The sequence below is a fragment of the Mesoplodon densirostris genome, chromosome 9 (assembly GCF_025265405.1).
Source record: "Mesoplodon densirostris isolate mMesDen1 chromosome 9, mMesDen1 primary haplotype, whole genome shotgun sequence".
Taxonomy (NCBI): Eukaryota; Metazoa; Chordata; class Mammalia; order Artiodactyla; family Ziphiidae; genus Mesoplodon; species Mesoplodon densirostris.
Genome location: NC_082669.1, coordinates 19,714,356 through 19,731,843, shown reverse-complemented (window position 1 = coordinate 19,731,843; position 17,488 = coordinate 19,714,356). Strand labels below are relative to the sequence as shown.

General features: G+C 39.2%; 1 protein-coding gene across 2 annotated transcripts in view; it reads right to left on the bottom strand.

Moving 5' to 3' along the window:
* DLD (dihydrolipoamide dehydrogenase) overlaps window positions 1-17,488 on the bottom strand; it is a 51,815-nt gene that overhangs the window by 18,854 nt on the left and 15,473 nt on the right. Inside the window, exons 9-14 of one of the 2 annotated variants that reach the window (XM_060108925.1) lie at window positions 4,383-4,573; window positions 3,546-3,716; window positions 2,836-3,025; window positions 2,281-2,418; window positions 1,294-1,383; window positions 1,093-1,205 (exon numbers count right to left, since the gene is read on the bottom strand). In XM_060108925.1, the coding sequence (XP_059964908.1) occupies window positions 1,140-1,205; window positions 1,294-1,383; window positions 2,281-2,418; window positions 2,836-3,025; window positions 3,546-3,716; window positions 4,383-4,573 (846 nt within the window). In that variant the 3' untranslated portion in view covers window positions 1,093-1,139. Of the gene's footprint in view, window positions 1-920; window positions 1,206-1,293; window positions 1,384-2,280; window positions 2,419-2,835; window positions 3,026-3,545; window positions 3,717-4,382; window positions 4,574-17,488 lie in introns of those variants that run through there. The other variant, XM_060108924.1, reaches the window with a different exon arrangement.

Genomic DNA, 17,488 nt, shown 5'->3' with positions numbered 1-17,488 from the left:
GCTATATCAAATATGATGAATGAATCTGAAATGATTCTTAAATTTAGTTATAATAAAGTCTACTTAGTATTCAACACTTTGTTATGTAAGTGTTTTAAGAAACAGCCATTTTAAGCATTTACCAATAAATATAATTTTATAGCACTCTTTAAAGAAATAGTCAATTTTACCCAGCCAGGATACACTGGCAATCCACTTAAAAGACAACAGATTAAAGATTGCCTTATGTTGTTTCTTCAAAAATAAATGTTAAACATTTAGTAGGTATCACTAGAACAGATGAAAGGATAATGACCTTTTAAATACCTTAATACTGTCCTACAGTGTGGGGAAAAAAAGATCTATCCAGGCCTATAAAAGCAATAAAGAGTAATAAACAAGAATGTATGGTAGAGGTAGTCATAAAAAATCTAGGACCATCTTGACATCCACTCAGAATAACCAGTAAATGAATATTTAAGACGTGTTTATTTCCATATCTTAATTTCCCACTGTAATACATTACTTCTCCACTTAATATATGAATTTCATATATATACTGCCTTACTTTGGTCAACTGTATAACTATACTTCAGACTGCAGACCTCACTAGAACCTTAAAAATCTAAACACAAATTCTACCTCTAACTGCCAAGACTTTGGGGATTAAAATAACTGATAGACCATCATTTTTTATTTACATCAGTTAAGTTTATACATGTTTACCTTATTCTAATGACTTTCCAATGTGAAAACCAAGTTTAAAATAACTTGATCACCTTGTTTCAAACACAGCTGTTCACATACCACACTCCAGCTCTATCCATGTAAGTAAATCCTGTATCAGAGATAAAAGCTACTTAGCATAAATTCAGTGAAGTTGAGCCTTATATAAACAGCATGAAAATATGGGTTGAAGAAAATTTTCCAGGATGCTACCATAAGCAGTTTTTCTGCAGTATTAATGCAGTGAAATAAAATATTAAATTTATTTAAAATATAGATATGAGATTATTCCATTCTGTCCAAACCTATTAAATACCTTCCAAAAGTTGCATAATTCAGTCCTAGAAATTCTTGGAGCTGTGAGCATTTCCTGTTCAGAAATGTTACCTCTATTAAAGCTCCCAGGAAATTGCAGAAAAATATAATCTTCTAATTTAAAAGTTGATCGATTTCCCAAATGATGCAGCCAGGTTTGCTTCTCTAAAAGCTTCTGATAAGGTCTGCAAAGGGAAGAAATTTAGAATTAAAAACCAAGTATTTGTGAATGAGAAGAAACTTGAGATAGCCATTAACTGCATATGTTGTTACCGGATGTGCATGACAGACTCTAGCTATATCTTCACAGGATGCTCCATATTCCAGTGCAAGAGCAGCTTCATTTATCATTTCACCAGCACCCTTTAAAATAATAAACCAAGAAGTAATTTTGTTTCTATGGCAAAAACAACTACCTTCTAATACGAGAGATTAGAACAGTTAATTGCCTCCAGTCAGAAAAACCTTAACAGAAAAAAGCAGTTCAGAAGTTAAGAGCCTGGGCTCTGAAGCGAGATGGCCTGGATTCAACTCCTACCATTTACTGCCCTAACCACTCACTGACTCTGTGCTTTGGCCCATTTATTCACCTCAGAAATGGGAACACCACCACCTACCCCACAGGGTCATGGAAACTAAAGTTGATGCATGCATCTAGGAAAAACTGTTACAAAGTAAGCACTCAAATGTTCTAGTACCATTACTGATGCACCAGATACCTAGGGGAGGGCATACCTCATGTGCAGTGACAGGAAAGGCTTCTCTTAGAAGGTAACATCTGAGCTAAGACCTGAATAATAAGCCAGTCATGCAAAGATATGAAGGCAGAGGATTCTAGAACAAAGGCTTTAAAATGGGAACAAGCTCAGCCTATTAAGAAATTGACAGAAGGCCCATGAGACAGGGAATTAATAAGCAAAGGGGATGAGTGGAAAGAGATGAGGTCAGAAAAGTAACCAGGGCCGAATTCAGTGGGGCCTTTTATATAAGTCTAGAGCAGAAAGAACCATTAGAGAGTTTTAAGCAGGCAAATGGCCTGATCTCTGTTTTAAAGGGATAATCTTAGTTGCAGCACAGCATGCAGATGATGCGATGGGCAAGAATGTCGGTGCTAGAAACGATGCATGAAGAAGCCATATGCAAACTTTTGCTAGTAAATAATAACCGCAGAATGTAAACACCAGGTGGTTTTAAATTAATCTGGTAAACAGCAATGCTTCCCAGAAATCCTAGTGGGATTTCTGGTCTCACAGTACTCACTGGTCCTAGAATGTGTGCCCCCAATACTCTGTCCGTTGACTTCTGCCCAAGCATCTTCACCATGCCATCTGTATCAGCGTTCGTCTTAGCTCTGCTGTTAGCAGCAAATGGGAATTTCCCAACTTTGTACTCAATACCCTGTGAGAAGCAGAAAATGAGGATGTACGTAAGCTATCAAAACATTCATTCCCATTTGGTGAAAGTGTCTGCCATTTCTTCAGAACATAAATCCCAAGAAGGCAATTCTTCACAAAGCATATAGAAGGAAAGACCAAAAGGCTTGTTACTGAAATATATTTTGGGTACAAACACAAGCAAATGCACAGGTCAGCCCACCTGGATACATTTCAAAGCCAAATATCAGAGCTCTGGAATTACTAGTTTTTGAATACAGTCAACCAAATGATCTCCTTTAAGATACAAAGTAAAAAATTATACAAACTTACCTATACTGTTCTACATAGTTATTTAAATGCATTAATGCAACAATGAAAGGATTCTCAACCACTGGTATCAACTCAAATCACACATTAGAGGAAAACTACTCTGAATTACCTCTTCTTTCAACTGCTCTTCTGATTTGCCAACCCAAGCAACTTCAGGGTGTGTGTAAATCACCGATGGTACACAATTGTAGTCAATGTGCACAGCGCCACCAGCCATCCCTTCAACACAGATAATGCCTTCATCCTCTGCTTTGTGAGCCAGCATTGGACCAGCAACCACATCGCCGATTGCATAGATACTGCCACGGAGATCAAAAGAAACAGTCAACTTCTGAAATCACAGACACTCATCTACAGTTATACCAGGGTAACAAAATACACGTTTCTAGTTATAAAGTCACCAAAAAATAAATCAAATACAGCTCTTCAAATATCTGTGAGTTCAGGTTCTAATCTTTGGGTAGTGAAAAAATTCAATTAATTACTTTTGCTTTTACATGTTATAAGTTTACTGTTCTTCCCCAAAGCCAATGTACTTTTTTTTTTTTGGCGGTACGCGGGCCTCTCACTGTTGTGGCCTCTCCCATTGCGGAGCACAGGCTCCGGACGCGCAAGCTCAGCGGCCATGGCTCACGGGCCCAGCCGCTCCACGGCATGTGGGATCCTCCCGGACCGGGGCACGAACCCGCGTCCCCGGCATCGGCAGGCAGACTCCCAACCACTGTGCCACCAGTGTACTTTTTAAGCATGATAAAAGCCTTATTTTCAAAAGAGTGTTTGCTTAAAATTACTGAAAATGCAGGTAAGTATCCAACTTACTTTGGAATTTTAGTTTGGAATCTGGTATTTACTGGAATTCTACCTCTAGGATCCAGCTCAATTCCAAGCTCCTCCAGTCCCAAATTCTTAGTAAAGGGTCGTCGGCCAATGCAAACCAGCAGTACATCACAAGTGATAACTTCAGCTTTACCACCAGAAGCAGCTTCAATGCTAGATAATGAACAGTGTATAACTGTTAAACACACGTCTACATGAATAGCTGACAGACTTGGAAATTTAAGACCAGACATTTCTCAAGTATCGAGGACACCTCTAACAGTGTACCTTTATTTTATTACAAATATGAACGTCAGGATCAGGCAAAGAAAAATGTACATATCCTCTGGAGGTCTATCATGAGAACCTCACACCAAAAGGCTGTACAACACGGTTTAAGAACATTGAGTCTTAAGAGTCCGACAGATCCAAGTTCAAGTACTGCTGCTGCCCCCACCAGCTGGGTGACCTTAGGCAAGTTATTTCAGGGTTAAACGAGCAGAATGCCAAGCACACAGTAAGCAACGGAACCCGTAATATTACTGATTTCCCCATGTATCTGTCTAAACATACTGAATGAATTTTACTGAACGTTCAGAGTTTAAATTTTCCTGAATGTATACTATGAAAAAGTACATTACAAATGAGAACACTGGCTTCATTTTTCTATCATCACTGCAATCGTGCATTTCAATGGACTGACTTGATAAGCAATACTGAGTTATACTACGCAGTAAAATGGTAGTAAGTTATAGAAGAATCTGATTCTAAAAACGGAATGTTTTTCTTAAAGAAACGCACAGAAGGGTATCATAACAAAAACAGATGTAGCGTACTTACGAAACGTCAATTTTTCCATCTGACTTCTTAGTAGCACCAGTAACTTTGGTATTCAGTTTAAATTTAAGTCCTTGTTTTTGAAGGACGCGCTGAAAGGTTTTAGATATCTCCATATCAATTCCAATTCCACCAACATGACCCAAAAACTCAACTGCCGTCACGTCTGCACCAAGTCTTTGCCAAACTGAGCCCTGCAAATAATAAAAAAACAATAATCATAAACATAAAGGCTTCTGTAGCAAACGTTTAAAAAAATCATCTTAAACAGTTTAGTGTACGATGTTTTCTTGTGTTAATATGTTCCTATTAGAAACTCTGAGGTTTAAAATTAACATGTGACAAACATATATAACTTAATATTCACTAACTCAACATGTACTGAGCAAGTACTATAGGCTAGGGCACCATTTTACGTGATAGACATACGTCAGCAAACAAAACACTGCCCTCAGGGACCTTAGATTCTGACAGGGGAGACAAATAAGTAAAATTCATGCAGAGGACAGTAGAAGAGCTATGAGAAGAATAAAGCAGGAAGTAGAACCAGGACTACTGAAAGGAGAGGGACTGTAATTTTAAGCAGTGTGGCCAGGGGAAGGCCTCACTGCAAGTGCCATCTGCACAAAGACTTGGAGAAGGAATGAAATACACTGGTAACTGGTCCAGAAAGAGGAACTGCAGTGGGAAGGCAGGTCCTGAGGGAGAAGAAGTAACCTCTTATTGCTAATTACTGATGCTTGCAAAATATTAAACTGGTTTCGTATTTTATTTTCTCAACAGAGAAATGTTTACATTTTCATTCAAATGATAATTTAAAGTAAATGCTGGCTTTTTATTTTAACAACATTTTATCAGTTATAACTTGTGAATACTTATATGTGAAACCGGCAATATGAAGATAATTTTACAGCATTAAATAAACTATGAAAAGCTATGAATATATCCTTTGCAAGAATCTGTATTAAATTCATCTCATAATTTAAAATTCACCTTAAGAGTTTACCTTACTAACTAAATTAAGTTCATGTATTCATTTTTAAAATTTCATGAATTTTTGGGGTGAGAGCTGAGTTAACTAGAGGCTATATAATGACACTAAAAATCCAGTGACAAGCATACATGAAAAGGTAACTCAAAATCATGGACCTAAACGTAAAACCAAAGGCTATAAAACTTCTAGAAGAAAATATAGGAGAGAATCTTTGTGACCTTGAGTAGGCAAAGATTTCTTAGCTACAATACCAAATGCACAATCCATAAAAGAAAAAAGATAAATTAGACTTCATCAAAATTAAAAACTTCTCTTCAAAAGACAGCATTATGAACCCAAAAAGAGAAACCATAGGCTGTGAAGAAATGTTTGCACACCATCTACTGGGGGCTTCCCTGGTCGCACAGTGGTTAAGAATCCACCTGCCAAGGCAGGGGACACGGGTTCGAGCCCTGGTCCAGGAAGATCCCACATGTGGCAGAGCAACTAAGCCCACGTGCCACAACTGCTGAGCCTGCGCTCTAGAGCCCGCGAGCCACAGCTACTGAGCCCGTGTGCCACAACTGCTGAGCCTGCGCTCTAGAGCCCGCGAGCCACAGCTACTGAGCCCGTGTGCCACAACTACTGAAGCCTGCACGCCTAGAGCCCGTGCTCCGCAACAAGAGAAGCCACGGCAATGAAAAGCCCACACACCGCAATGAAGAGCAGCCCCCGCTCACTGCAACTAGAGAAAGCTCGCATGCAGCAAAGACACAACGCACAATAAAATTAAAAAAAACATATAAAGTATTTAAATAAAGAATCTAAATCCAGATTACATAAAGAAGTCTCAAAACTCAATAACAAAACAAACGAACTGGGAAGGAAATCCGAAAAAGAGGGGCTATATGTATACATATAGCTGATTCACTTTGCTGTACAGTTCCTTTTTTTTTTTTAAACCAGTAAAACTGGTTTATTCGGGAATATCAAAGAATTGCAATTTGGGGCATACAATCCATGGTGAACCACAGGCAAGTCCAGAGAACAAAGAAGACGAACGTTTCTCTTATAGAGGAAAAGGTGGAGTTGGGAAGGTTGTTACAAATAAAAAGTCCATTGGAGTCGTGCAAATTGGAAGCTGTAGTGGTTTTTTATTGGCTGAGTAATGACAGTCTCCCATTGGCAAGGTTATTGCAAGGAGAATCTTCCTTCCTTCTGCTGTGGTAGTACAGTAGTAACCTTCTTCCTGTTGGAGATGCGAGGTATGTCTCCTGTTGGGTCTGCAACTGACTACTAGTGGTAGGGCAAGAGAGCTCCTCCTTCTGGCCTCCCAACTCTTTTTAAAAATTTAATTTAATTTATTTATTTATTTTAGACAGTAGTTTCTTATTAGTTTTCTATTTTATACATATTAGTGTATATATATGTCAATCCCAATCTCCCAACTGCTGTACAGTTCCTTGAAAGGTTAAAAACAGAATTACTCCCAAGTATATACTCAAAATAAATGAAAACAGAGGTCTACACAAAAACTTGTACACAAATGTTCATAGCAGCATTATTCATACTAGCCCCAAAGTGGAAACAACCCAATTGTTCATCAGCTGATCAATTAATTTTAAAAATGTGCTATATCCATAGAATGGAATATTATTTGGCCATAAAGAGAAATGAAGTATACCTAAACGTTGAGAACATTATGCTAAGTGAAAGAAGCCAGACACAAAATGCCACATATTGCATGAATTCCATTTATATGTAATGTTCAGGATAGGCAGATCCATGGACACAGGAAGTAGATTAGATTTCCAAGGGCTGGAAGAAGGGAGGAATATAGAATGACTACTAATAGTCACGGGGTTTCTTTCTGGGGTGATGAAAATGTTCTGGAATTAGATACTGATGACAGATGCATAACTCTGTGCATAGACTAAAAATCATTGAATTGTACACTTTAAATGGGTGAACTATATATGTGAATTTTATCTCAATAAAGATGTTTAAAAGAAAGGAATCACTCTTCTGAACCTAAATCGAAATAGTAAGAGTAGAAATGATGAGAAGCAGCATCTCAAAGTCTATAATTCAAAGTATGGAACAATGAGCATAGCTAGACAAGTGCCCTACTCTTTAGGAAAGCTGATTTCAAAATCCTTAGAGATAGGAAAACTCCAATAATATCTACAATTTATTTACAGCTTGTTAAATGCCAGGCACTATGTTAAGTTTCTTAAATGTATTAACTTTATAAAATCCCAACAAAATCTTATAAGGCAATTATTCTTTTCCTCCTTTTTATGATTAATCAACTAGTTCAGAGAGGGATATAAATTTAACAAGGACATAAAGTCATTAAAAGGCAGAGCTAAAATTCAAATTTATATCTGAGTCCAAAACCTATGTTCCTGAAAGCACTACATTACACTGTAATGGAAGAAGGAACTAGAACTGTAAATAAAAAATAAAACTCATATGACTAACTTTATGAGAAAGTAAAGAGCTATGTATGACTATCAGTAAATTCTCTGATAAGCCTAAATTTTTAAAATGACGTGTAAAAACTAATTCAATATGGTAACAGACCCCTAAAACATTGTGGCAAGATATCTGGAATGACCCAAGGCTTGTAAAAAACCTAAAGCAAAAGTGCAGAGATGGAGGAAACAGAATTACTGCTTGGGGATATTATTATACTGTTTAACAAAAGAAAGTAAATCTATTATTATTCTTTTTCTTGCCTGTTTTATCCATCTGTGAGAACAATTTTCAAAGTGGAGTGAACTGAAGAAATACCATTAAACGAGAAGTGAAGCCCAAGACAACAACTCCTAATGATTTTGGATGAATTAACTCCCTAATCAAACAAATTAGATCACAGGGTTCGGATAACAGAGACAGTCCATCAGTGAACTCTGAGAACATATTAGCATAAGAGTACTGCCAAAGGTGGAAAAGAATAGATTCTAAAGAATAGATTCTGGAGATTAGCTCAAGAGGGTGGAGTCGAAGGACGTGAGCTCACCCCGTTCTTATGGAAACACCAAAATCACAACTAATTGCTGAATGACCATCAACTAAAAAATGCTGGAACCTACCAAAAAGGATACCCTTCATCAAAAGACGAAGAAGCCACAAGAAGACAGTAGGAGGGGCACAATCGAGATAAAATGAAATCCCATACCCGCCAGTGGGCGACCCACAACTGGAAAACAATCATACCACAGAAGTTCTCCCACAGGAGTGAAAGTTCTGAGCCCCCCCCGACAGGCTTCCCAGCCTGGGAGTCCGGAAGTGGGAGGAGTCGTCCCCTGAGAATCCAGCTTTGAGAGCCAGCGGAGTTTGATCGCAGGACTTCCACAGAACTGGGGGAAAGAGAAACTCCACTCCTGGAGGGCACACACAAAATTTCATGCACACCAGGACCGAGGGGAAAAAAGCAGTGACCCCGTAAGAGACTGGGCCAGACCTACCTGCTGGTATTGGAGGATTGCCTGCAAGGCAGGGGGCGGCTGTGGCTCACTGCAGGGACAAGGACACTGGCAGCAACATTTCCGGGGAGTACCCACTGGCACGAGCCCTGCCGGAGGCAGCCATCAGCCCCACCAAACATCCTGTAGGCTCCAGTGCCGGGTCACCTCAGGCCAAATAACCAACAGGACGGGAACACATCCCCACCCATCAGGAAGCCGGCCAGCCTCCTAGACAGCCTCATCCACCAGACGGCAGACAGCAGAAGCAAGAACCACAATACTGTAGCCTACAGAATGGAAACTGCAATCACAGAAAGTCAGTCAAAAGGAGATGGCAGAGGAATTTGTCCCAGATGAAGGAAAAGATGAAACCCCAGAAGAACAATGAAGAGAAGTGGAGATAGCCCACCTACCAGAAAAATAATTCAGAATAATGATAGTGAAGATGATCTAAGATCTCAGAAAAAGAATGGAGGCAAGGATCGAGAAGATGCAAGGATCGAGAAGATGCAAGAAATGTTTAACAAAGACCTAGAAAACTAAAGAACAAACAGAGATGAACGATAACTGAAATGAAAAATACACTAAAAGGAATCAATAGCAGAATAAGTGAGGCAGAAGAATGGATAAGTGACCTGGAAGACAGAATGGTGGAAATCACAGTGTGAACAGAATAAATAAAAAAGAATGAAAAGAAATGAAAACAGTCTAAGAAACCTCTGGGACATCATTAAAAGCACCAACATTCGCATTATAGGGGTCCCAAAAGGAAAAGAGAGACAGAAAGGACCTGAGAAAATATTTGAAGAGATAATAGCTGAAAACTTCCCTAACATGGGAAAGGAAACAGTCACCCAAGTCCAGGAAGTGCAGGGAGTCCCAGGCAGGATAAACTGAAGGAGGAACATGCCAAGACACACAGTAATCAAAATGACAAAAATTAAACACAAAGAAAAAATATTAAAAGCAACAAGGGGGGCCTCCCTGGTGGCGCAGTGGTTGAGAGTCCGCCTGCCGATGCAGGGGATACGGGTTCGTGCCCCGGTCTGGGAGGATCCCATATGCCACGGAGCGGCTGGGCCCGTGAGCCATGGCCGCTGGGCCTGCGCGTCCGGAGCCTGTGCTCCGCAACGGGAGAGGCCACAGCGGTGAGAGGCCCGCATACCGCAAAAAAAAAAAAAAAAAAAAAAAAAAAAAAAAAAAGCAACAAGGGAAAAATGACAAATACCATACAAGGGAACTCCCATAAGGTTATGAGCTGATTTCTCAGCAGAAACTCTGCAGGCCAGAAGAAAGTCACACCATATATTTAAAGTGATGAAAGGGAAGAATCTACAACCAAGAATACTCTACCTAGCAAGGCTCTCATTCAGATTTGATGGAGAAATCAAAAGCTTTACAGACAAGCAAAAGCTAGGAGAACTCAGCAAAACCAGACCAGCTTTCCAACAAATGCTAAAGGAACTTCTCTAGGCAAGAAAGAGACCAGTAACTTAAAACAACCTTATACATATATAGACTGCTATATCAAAATCTTATGGGCACAGCAAACCCAAAACCTACAATACGTACAAACACAAAAGAGAAAAAGCAACCCAAACACAACACTAAAGATGGTCATCAAACCACAAGAGAAGAGAACAAAAGAGGAAGGGAAGAAAAAACACCTAGAAAAACAAAGCCAAAGCAATTAAGAAAATGGCAATAGGAACATACATACCAATAATTACCTTAAATGTAAATGGATTACATGCTCCAACCAAAAGACACAGGCTTGCTGAATGGATACAAAAACAAGACCTGTATATATGCTGTCTATGAGAGACCCACTTCAGACCTAGGGACACATACAGACTGAAAGTGAGGGGATGGAAAAAGGTATTCCACACAAATGGAAATCAAAAGAAAGCTGGAGTAGCAATACCTGTATCAGACAAAATAGACCTTAAAATAAAGACTGTTATAAGAGACAAAGAAGGACGCTACATAATGATCAAGGGATCAATCCAAGAAGAAGATATAACAATTGTAAATATATATGCACCTAACATAGGAGCACCTCAATATATAAAGCAAATACTAACAGCCATAAAGGGAGAAATCGACACTAACACAATAGTAGTGGGGGACTTTAACACCCCAGTTTCATAATGGACAGATCATCCAGACAGAAAATCAGCAAGGAAACACAGGCCTTAAATGACACATTAGACCAGATGGACTTAATTGACACTTAGAGAGCATTCCATCCAAAAGCAGCAGAATAGGGGATTTCCCTGGTGGTGCAGGGGTTGAGAATCGCCTGCCAATGCAGGAACACGGGTTTAAGCCCTGGTCTGGGAAGATCCCACATGCCGCGGAGCAACTAAGCCCGTGAGCCACAACTACAGAGCCCGTGCGCCTAGAGTCCGTGCTCCGCAATAAAGAGAAGCCACCTCAATGAGAAGCCCATGCACCACAACGAAGAGTAGCCCCCACTCGCCACAACTAGAGAAAGCCCGCATGCAGCAACGAAGATCTAACGCAGCCAAAAATAAATAAATTTATTAAAAAAAAAAAAAAGCAAAAGCAGCAGAATACACATTCTTCTCAAGGGCACGTGGAATATTCTCCAGAACTGACCATGTGCTGGGTCACAAAATGAGCCTCGATAAATTTAAGAAAACTGAAATCATACCAAGCAACTTTTCCAACCACATCACTACGAGATTAGAAATCAACTACAAGAAAAAAGCTAAAAAACACGAACACATGGAGGCTAAACGATATGCTACTAAACAATGAATGGATGGATCCCTGGTCAGGAAACTAAGATAGCACATGTCGCCCAGCTTGGCAAAAACAAAACAAAATAACAACAAAACCTAGAGACAAATGAAAACGAAAGCACAACAATCCAAAACCTATGGGATGCAGCAAAAGCAGTTCTAAGACAGAAGTTTACAGCAATACAATCTTACCTCAGGAAGTAAGAAAAATCCCCAATAAACAACCTAACCTTATAAGTAAAGCAACTAGAGAAAGAACAAACAAAAGCTAAAGTTAGTAGAAGGAAAAAAATAAAGATCAGAGCAAAAATGAATGAAATAGAGACAACAGCAAAGATCAATGAAACTAAAAGCTGGTTCTTTGAAAAGATAAACAAAATTGATAAACCTTTAGCCAGACTTGTCAAGAAAAAAACGGGAGATGACTCAAATCAATAAAATTAGAAATGAAACTGGAGAAGTTACAACTCACACCACAGAAATACAAAGGATCATAAGAGACTACTACAAGCAACTATATGCCAGTAAAATGGACAACGTGGAAGAAATGGACAAATTCTTCAAAAGGTACAATCTCCCAAGACTGAACCAGGAAGAAATAGAAAATATGAACAGACCAATCACAAGCACCGAAATTGAAACTGTGACTTAAAAACTCCCAAAAAACAAACGTCCAGGACCAGATGGCTTCACAGACAAATTCTATCAAACATTTAGAGAAGAGTTAACACCTACCCTTCTGAAACTGTTCCAAAAAACTACAGAGAAAGGAAAACTCCCAAATTCATTCTATGAGGGTGATGACCCTTATACCAAAATCAGACAAAGATACCACAAAAAAAGAAAATTACAGGCCAATATCACTGATGAACATAGACGCAAAATTCCTCAACAAAATACTAGCAACTCTGAATCCAATGATACATTAAAAGGATCATACACCACGATCGAGGGGGATTTATCCCAGGGATGCAAGGATTTTTCAGTATCCACAAATCAATCAGTGTGATACACCATATCAACTGAGAAATAAAAATCATGTGATCATCTCAATAGATGGAGAAAAAGCTTTTGACAAAATTCAACACCCATTTATGATAAAAACTCTACAGAAAGTGGGCATAGAGGGAACATACCTCAACATAATAAAGGCCATATATGACAAACCTACAGCTAACATCATACGCAACAAAACAAGACAAGGATGTCCACTCTCACCACTTTTATTCAACATAGTTTTGGAAGTCTTAGCTACAGCAATCAAAGGAAAAAAAAAAGAAATAAAAGGAATCCAAACTGGAAAAGAAGAAGTTAAACTGTCACTGTCTGCAGATGACATGATACTATACATAGAAAATCCCGAAGACTGTACCAGAAAACTACTAGAGCCCATAATCATGAATTCGGTAAAGCTGCAGGTTACAAAATTAATACACAGAAATCTGTTGCATTTCTATACACTAACAACGAAAGATCAGAGAGAGAAATTAAAGAAACAATCCCATTTACCATCACAGCAAAAAGAATAAAATACCTAGGAATAAACCTACCTAAGGAGATAAAAGACCTGTACTCTGAAAACTATACTACACTGATGAAAGAAATCGAAGACAACACAACAGATGGAGAGATATACCATGTTCTTGGATAGAATCAATATTGTCAAAATGACTATCCTACCAAAGGCAATCTACAGATTCAATGCAATCCCTAACAAAGTACCAACGGCACTTTTCACAGAACTAGAACAAAAAATCTTAAAGTTTGTATGGAGAAACAAAAGACCCCGAATAGCCAAAGCAATCTTGAGAAAGAAAAATGGAGCTGGAGGAATCAGGCTCCCTGACTTCAGACTATACTACAAAGCTATAGTTATCAAAACAGTATGGTACTGGCACAAAAACAGAAATATAGATCAATGGAACAGGATAGAAAGCCCAGAAATAAACCCATGCACCTATGGTCAATTAATCTACGATAAAGGAGGCAAGATTATACGATGGAGGAAAGACAGTCTCTTCAATAAATGGTGCTGGGAAAATTGGACAACTACATGTAAAAAAAAATGAAATTAAAATACTCTTTTAACACCATACAAAAAAATAAACTCAAAATGGATTAAAAACCTAAATGTACGACTGAACACTATAAAACTTTTAGAGGAAAACATAGGCAGAACACTCCCTGACATAAATCACAGTCATATCTTGCTCAATCCATCTCCCAGACTAATTGAAATAATAACAAAAACAAATGGGACCTAATTAAACTCAAAAGCTTTTGTACAGCAAAGGAAACCACAAACAAAATGAAAAGACAACCCACAGAATGGGAGAAAATATTTACAAATGATACAACCCACAAGGGATTAGTCTCCAAACTTTACAAACAGCTCATAGGGCTTAATATCATAAAAACAAACAACCCAATCAAAAAATGGGCAGAAGACCTAAACAGACATTTCTCCAAAGAAGATACACAGATGGCCAAGAGGCACATGAAAAGATGCTCAACATCGCTAATGATTAGAGAAATACAAATCAAAACTACAACAAGGGGACTTCCCTGGCAGTGCAATGCAGGAGGTACAGGTTCAATCCCTGGTGGGTGAGCTAAGATCCCACATGCCTCACAGCCAAAAAAACCAAAACATAAAACAGAAGCAATACTGTAACAAATTCAATAAAGATTTTTAAATGGTCCACATCAAAAAAAAAATCTTAAAAAGAAAAAACTACAATGAGATATCACCTTAAACCAGTCAAAATGACTATCATCAAAAAATCCACAAACAATAAGTGCTGGAGAGGGCGTGTAGGGAAGGGACCCCTCCTACACTGTTGGTGGGAATGTAAATTGGTATAGCCACTGTGGAGAACAGTACGGAGGCTCCTTAAGAAACTAAAAATAAAGCTACCATATGATCCTGCAATCCCACTCCTGGGCATATATCCAGAGAAAAACATGGTCCAAAAGAATATGTGCACCCCAATGGTCATTGCAGCACTGTTTACAATAGCCAAGACATGGAAGCAACCTAAATGTCCACTGACAGATGAATGGATAAAGAAGATGTGGCAGGGCTTCCCTGGTGGCGCAGTGGTTGAGAGTCCACCTGCTGATGCAGGGGACACGGGTTCGTGCCCCGGTCCGGGAAGATCCCACATGCCGCGGAGCGGCTGGGCCCGTGAGCCATGGCCGCTGAGCCTGCGCGTCCGGAGCCTGTGCTCCGCAACGGGAGAGGCCCCAACAGTGAGAAGCCCGCATACCGCAAACAAAACAAACAAACAAACAAAAAACCCAAAACAAACAAAAAAAAGAAGATGTGGTACATATATACAAAGGAGTATTACTCAGCCAATAAAAAGAATGAAATAATGCCATTTGCAGTAACATGGATGGACCTAGAGATTGTCATACTGAATGAAGTAAGTCAGACAGAGAAAGACAAATATCATATGATATCACTTATATGTGAGGTCGAAAAAAGAAAAATACAAATGAAGTTAGGAAGTTTGGGATTGATATGTACATACTAGTATATTTAAAATGGATAACCAATAAGGACCTACTGTAGAGCACAGGGAACTCTGATCAATATTATGTAACAACCTAAATGGAAAAGAATTTGAAAAAGAATAAATACATATATACATATAACTGAATCACTTTGCTGTACACCTGAAATTAACACAAGATTGTTAATCAACTATACTCCAATATAAAATAAAAAGTTAAAAAATAAAAATAAAGAAGAATAGACTGAAATGTGGAGCAGAGGTCAATCTCTGCTAAACACTAGAAGAGATTTTTAAACAGCTGGTTTGACAATCATTAGACACTACCACAAGTGTTTCAAACAGGTCATGTAAACGACCCACACTTTATTTTCTAAAAGTTTTTCTGGGCTGGTTAATGTAGTATATTTTGGTATCAGCAAGGTATTCAGTTATGTTTATAACTGGTTAAAGACTGTAGTATCAGGGACTTCCATGGTGGTCCAGTGGTTAAGACTCCGTGCTTCCACTGTCGGGGGCACGGGTTCAATCCCTGGTCGGGGAACTAAGATCCCGCATGCGGCGTGGTGCAGACAAAAAAACAAAACAAAACAAAAACAACAACAAAACAAGAAAAGCAATGGAGATTTAAATATGAATAAAACTCAATCTCTGCCTTTAAGGAGCTTATGGTCCTATAAAAAAGACAGACATAAATAAATAGATTCAATATACTGTTATTAGTAGATGATGCAAAGATGCAGACACATTATACTGAAGACTCGAAGAAGGAAAGACCTGAGCTTTCTTAAACAGAAGTCTCCACTAAAAAGGTAACTTCTAAGCTGACATTTGAAAGGTATTTATCAACAAATGTTTACAGAGCAATAATAAAAGCCAATACATGAGTACTTATTATAGATCAGCCACTATGCTAGATCCTAGACACACAGTAAATGAAACAGCCAGCATCTCTACCCTCATGGAGTTTATGATTTAATGAAAGAGAGACAAGTGAACAAGTAACATCAAGAAAGCAAGATAAAGGCTAGAACAAGAAGTATAGGGTGCAATGGAACACTCAGCAAGAGTACCTAAGGACATCTAGGGTAGGCAGGGAAGGGCTCAGAAAGTGCAGAAACTCGTAGAGGGATGAAATGTTCCAAAGAGAAGCAAGGCCTACCTACAGATAAAGAATGCAGCTTGTTCAGGAACTGATACTTCAATAGACCTTGAACATAGTTTGAGAGGGAAGGGGCTGGAGACCTGAGCCAGCACCAACCTACAGTTAAGAGCTTGTACTTGTCCTAACAGCTATAATGAGTCATTGAAGGGTTTTCAGCAGGAAGAGACATGACTACATTTGTGTTACAGAAAAATCACTTCAGCCACTCTGGGGAAAACAGATGAGAAAAAGTTAAAGAAGTAAGAGAAACCCAGGGTAAGACATGATCTTGGCATGAACTGGGATCTAAGTAGATACATGAAAAGAAGAGGGGCTTCCCTGGTGGCGCAGTGGTTGAGAGTCCGCCTGCCGATGCAGGGGACACAGGTTCGTGCCCTGGTCTGGGAAGATCCCACATGCCGCAGAGCGGCTGGGCCCGTGAGCCGTGGCCGCTGAGCCTGCGCGTCCGGAGCCTGTGCTCCGCAACGGGAGAGGCCACAGCAGTGAGAAGCCCGTGTACCGCAAAAAAAAAAAAAAAGAAAGAAGAGGATTATATTCATGAGCCACCTAACAGGTAGTATCACATTACAACCCAGGGACTGACTCAGTATGGGGCACAAAAGCATGGGAGAGGTCACATATAGTTTCCAAACTTCTTTAGGCCTCTAGATAGATGGCAGTACCACTCAGAGATGGTAAATGTTAGAAAAGAAACAGGCTTTGTTTTATTTTTGGGGAGTGAAAGAGGGAGAGAAAGGTTAAGAGGCACTTACTGAACTGAGGGTCTGTGAGACCTTCAAACAGAGATGCTGGTAAGCATTCAGATATAAAAATTCAGAGGCAAGGAGAAAGGATTAGGCTGCAAGTATTTACGAGTCCTTGTGTAACTGAGGTAAGAGGGAAGAGAATATTCTGTGGAAAGACAAAAAGGGTCTGGAATAGAACCCTGAGACAGAACCTAGAGTAATACTAACAATTAAAAGGAAGGCTGAGAAAGGGAAGGAGAAGTCAGCCCAAAGGGCAGCTGGAAAACCCACAGAGTGTGGTTTGATCAGAGAAGTTAAGGGAAAAGTTTCAAACGCAAGAAAACCAGCAATGCTGTTTGCTACCAAATAAAGCAGTGAAGAAAACAGTCCACTGGATTGAGCAATAAATCCATTCATGCCCTGTCAAGAGCAATTTGATGGCACAAGAAGCCATGGACAAAGAAGTGAGTGGGAACTGATGAAACAG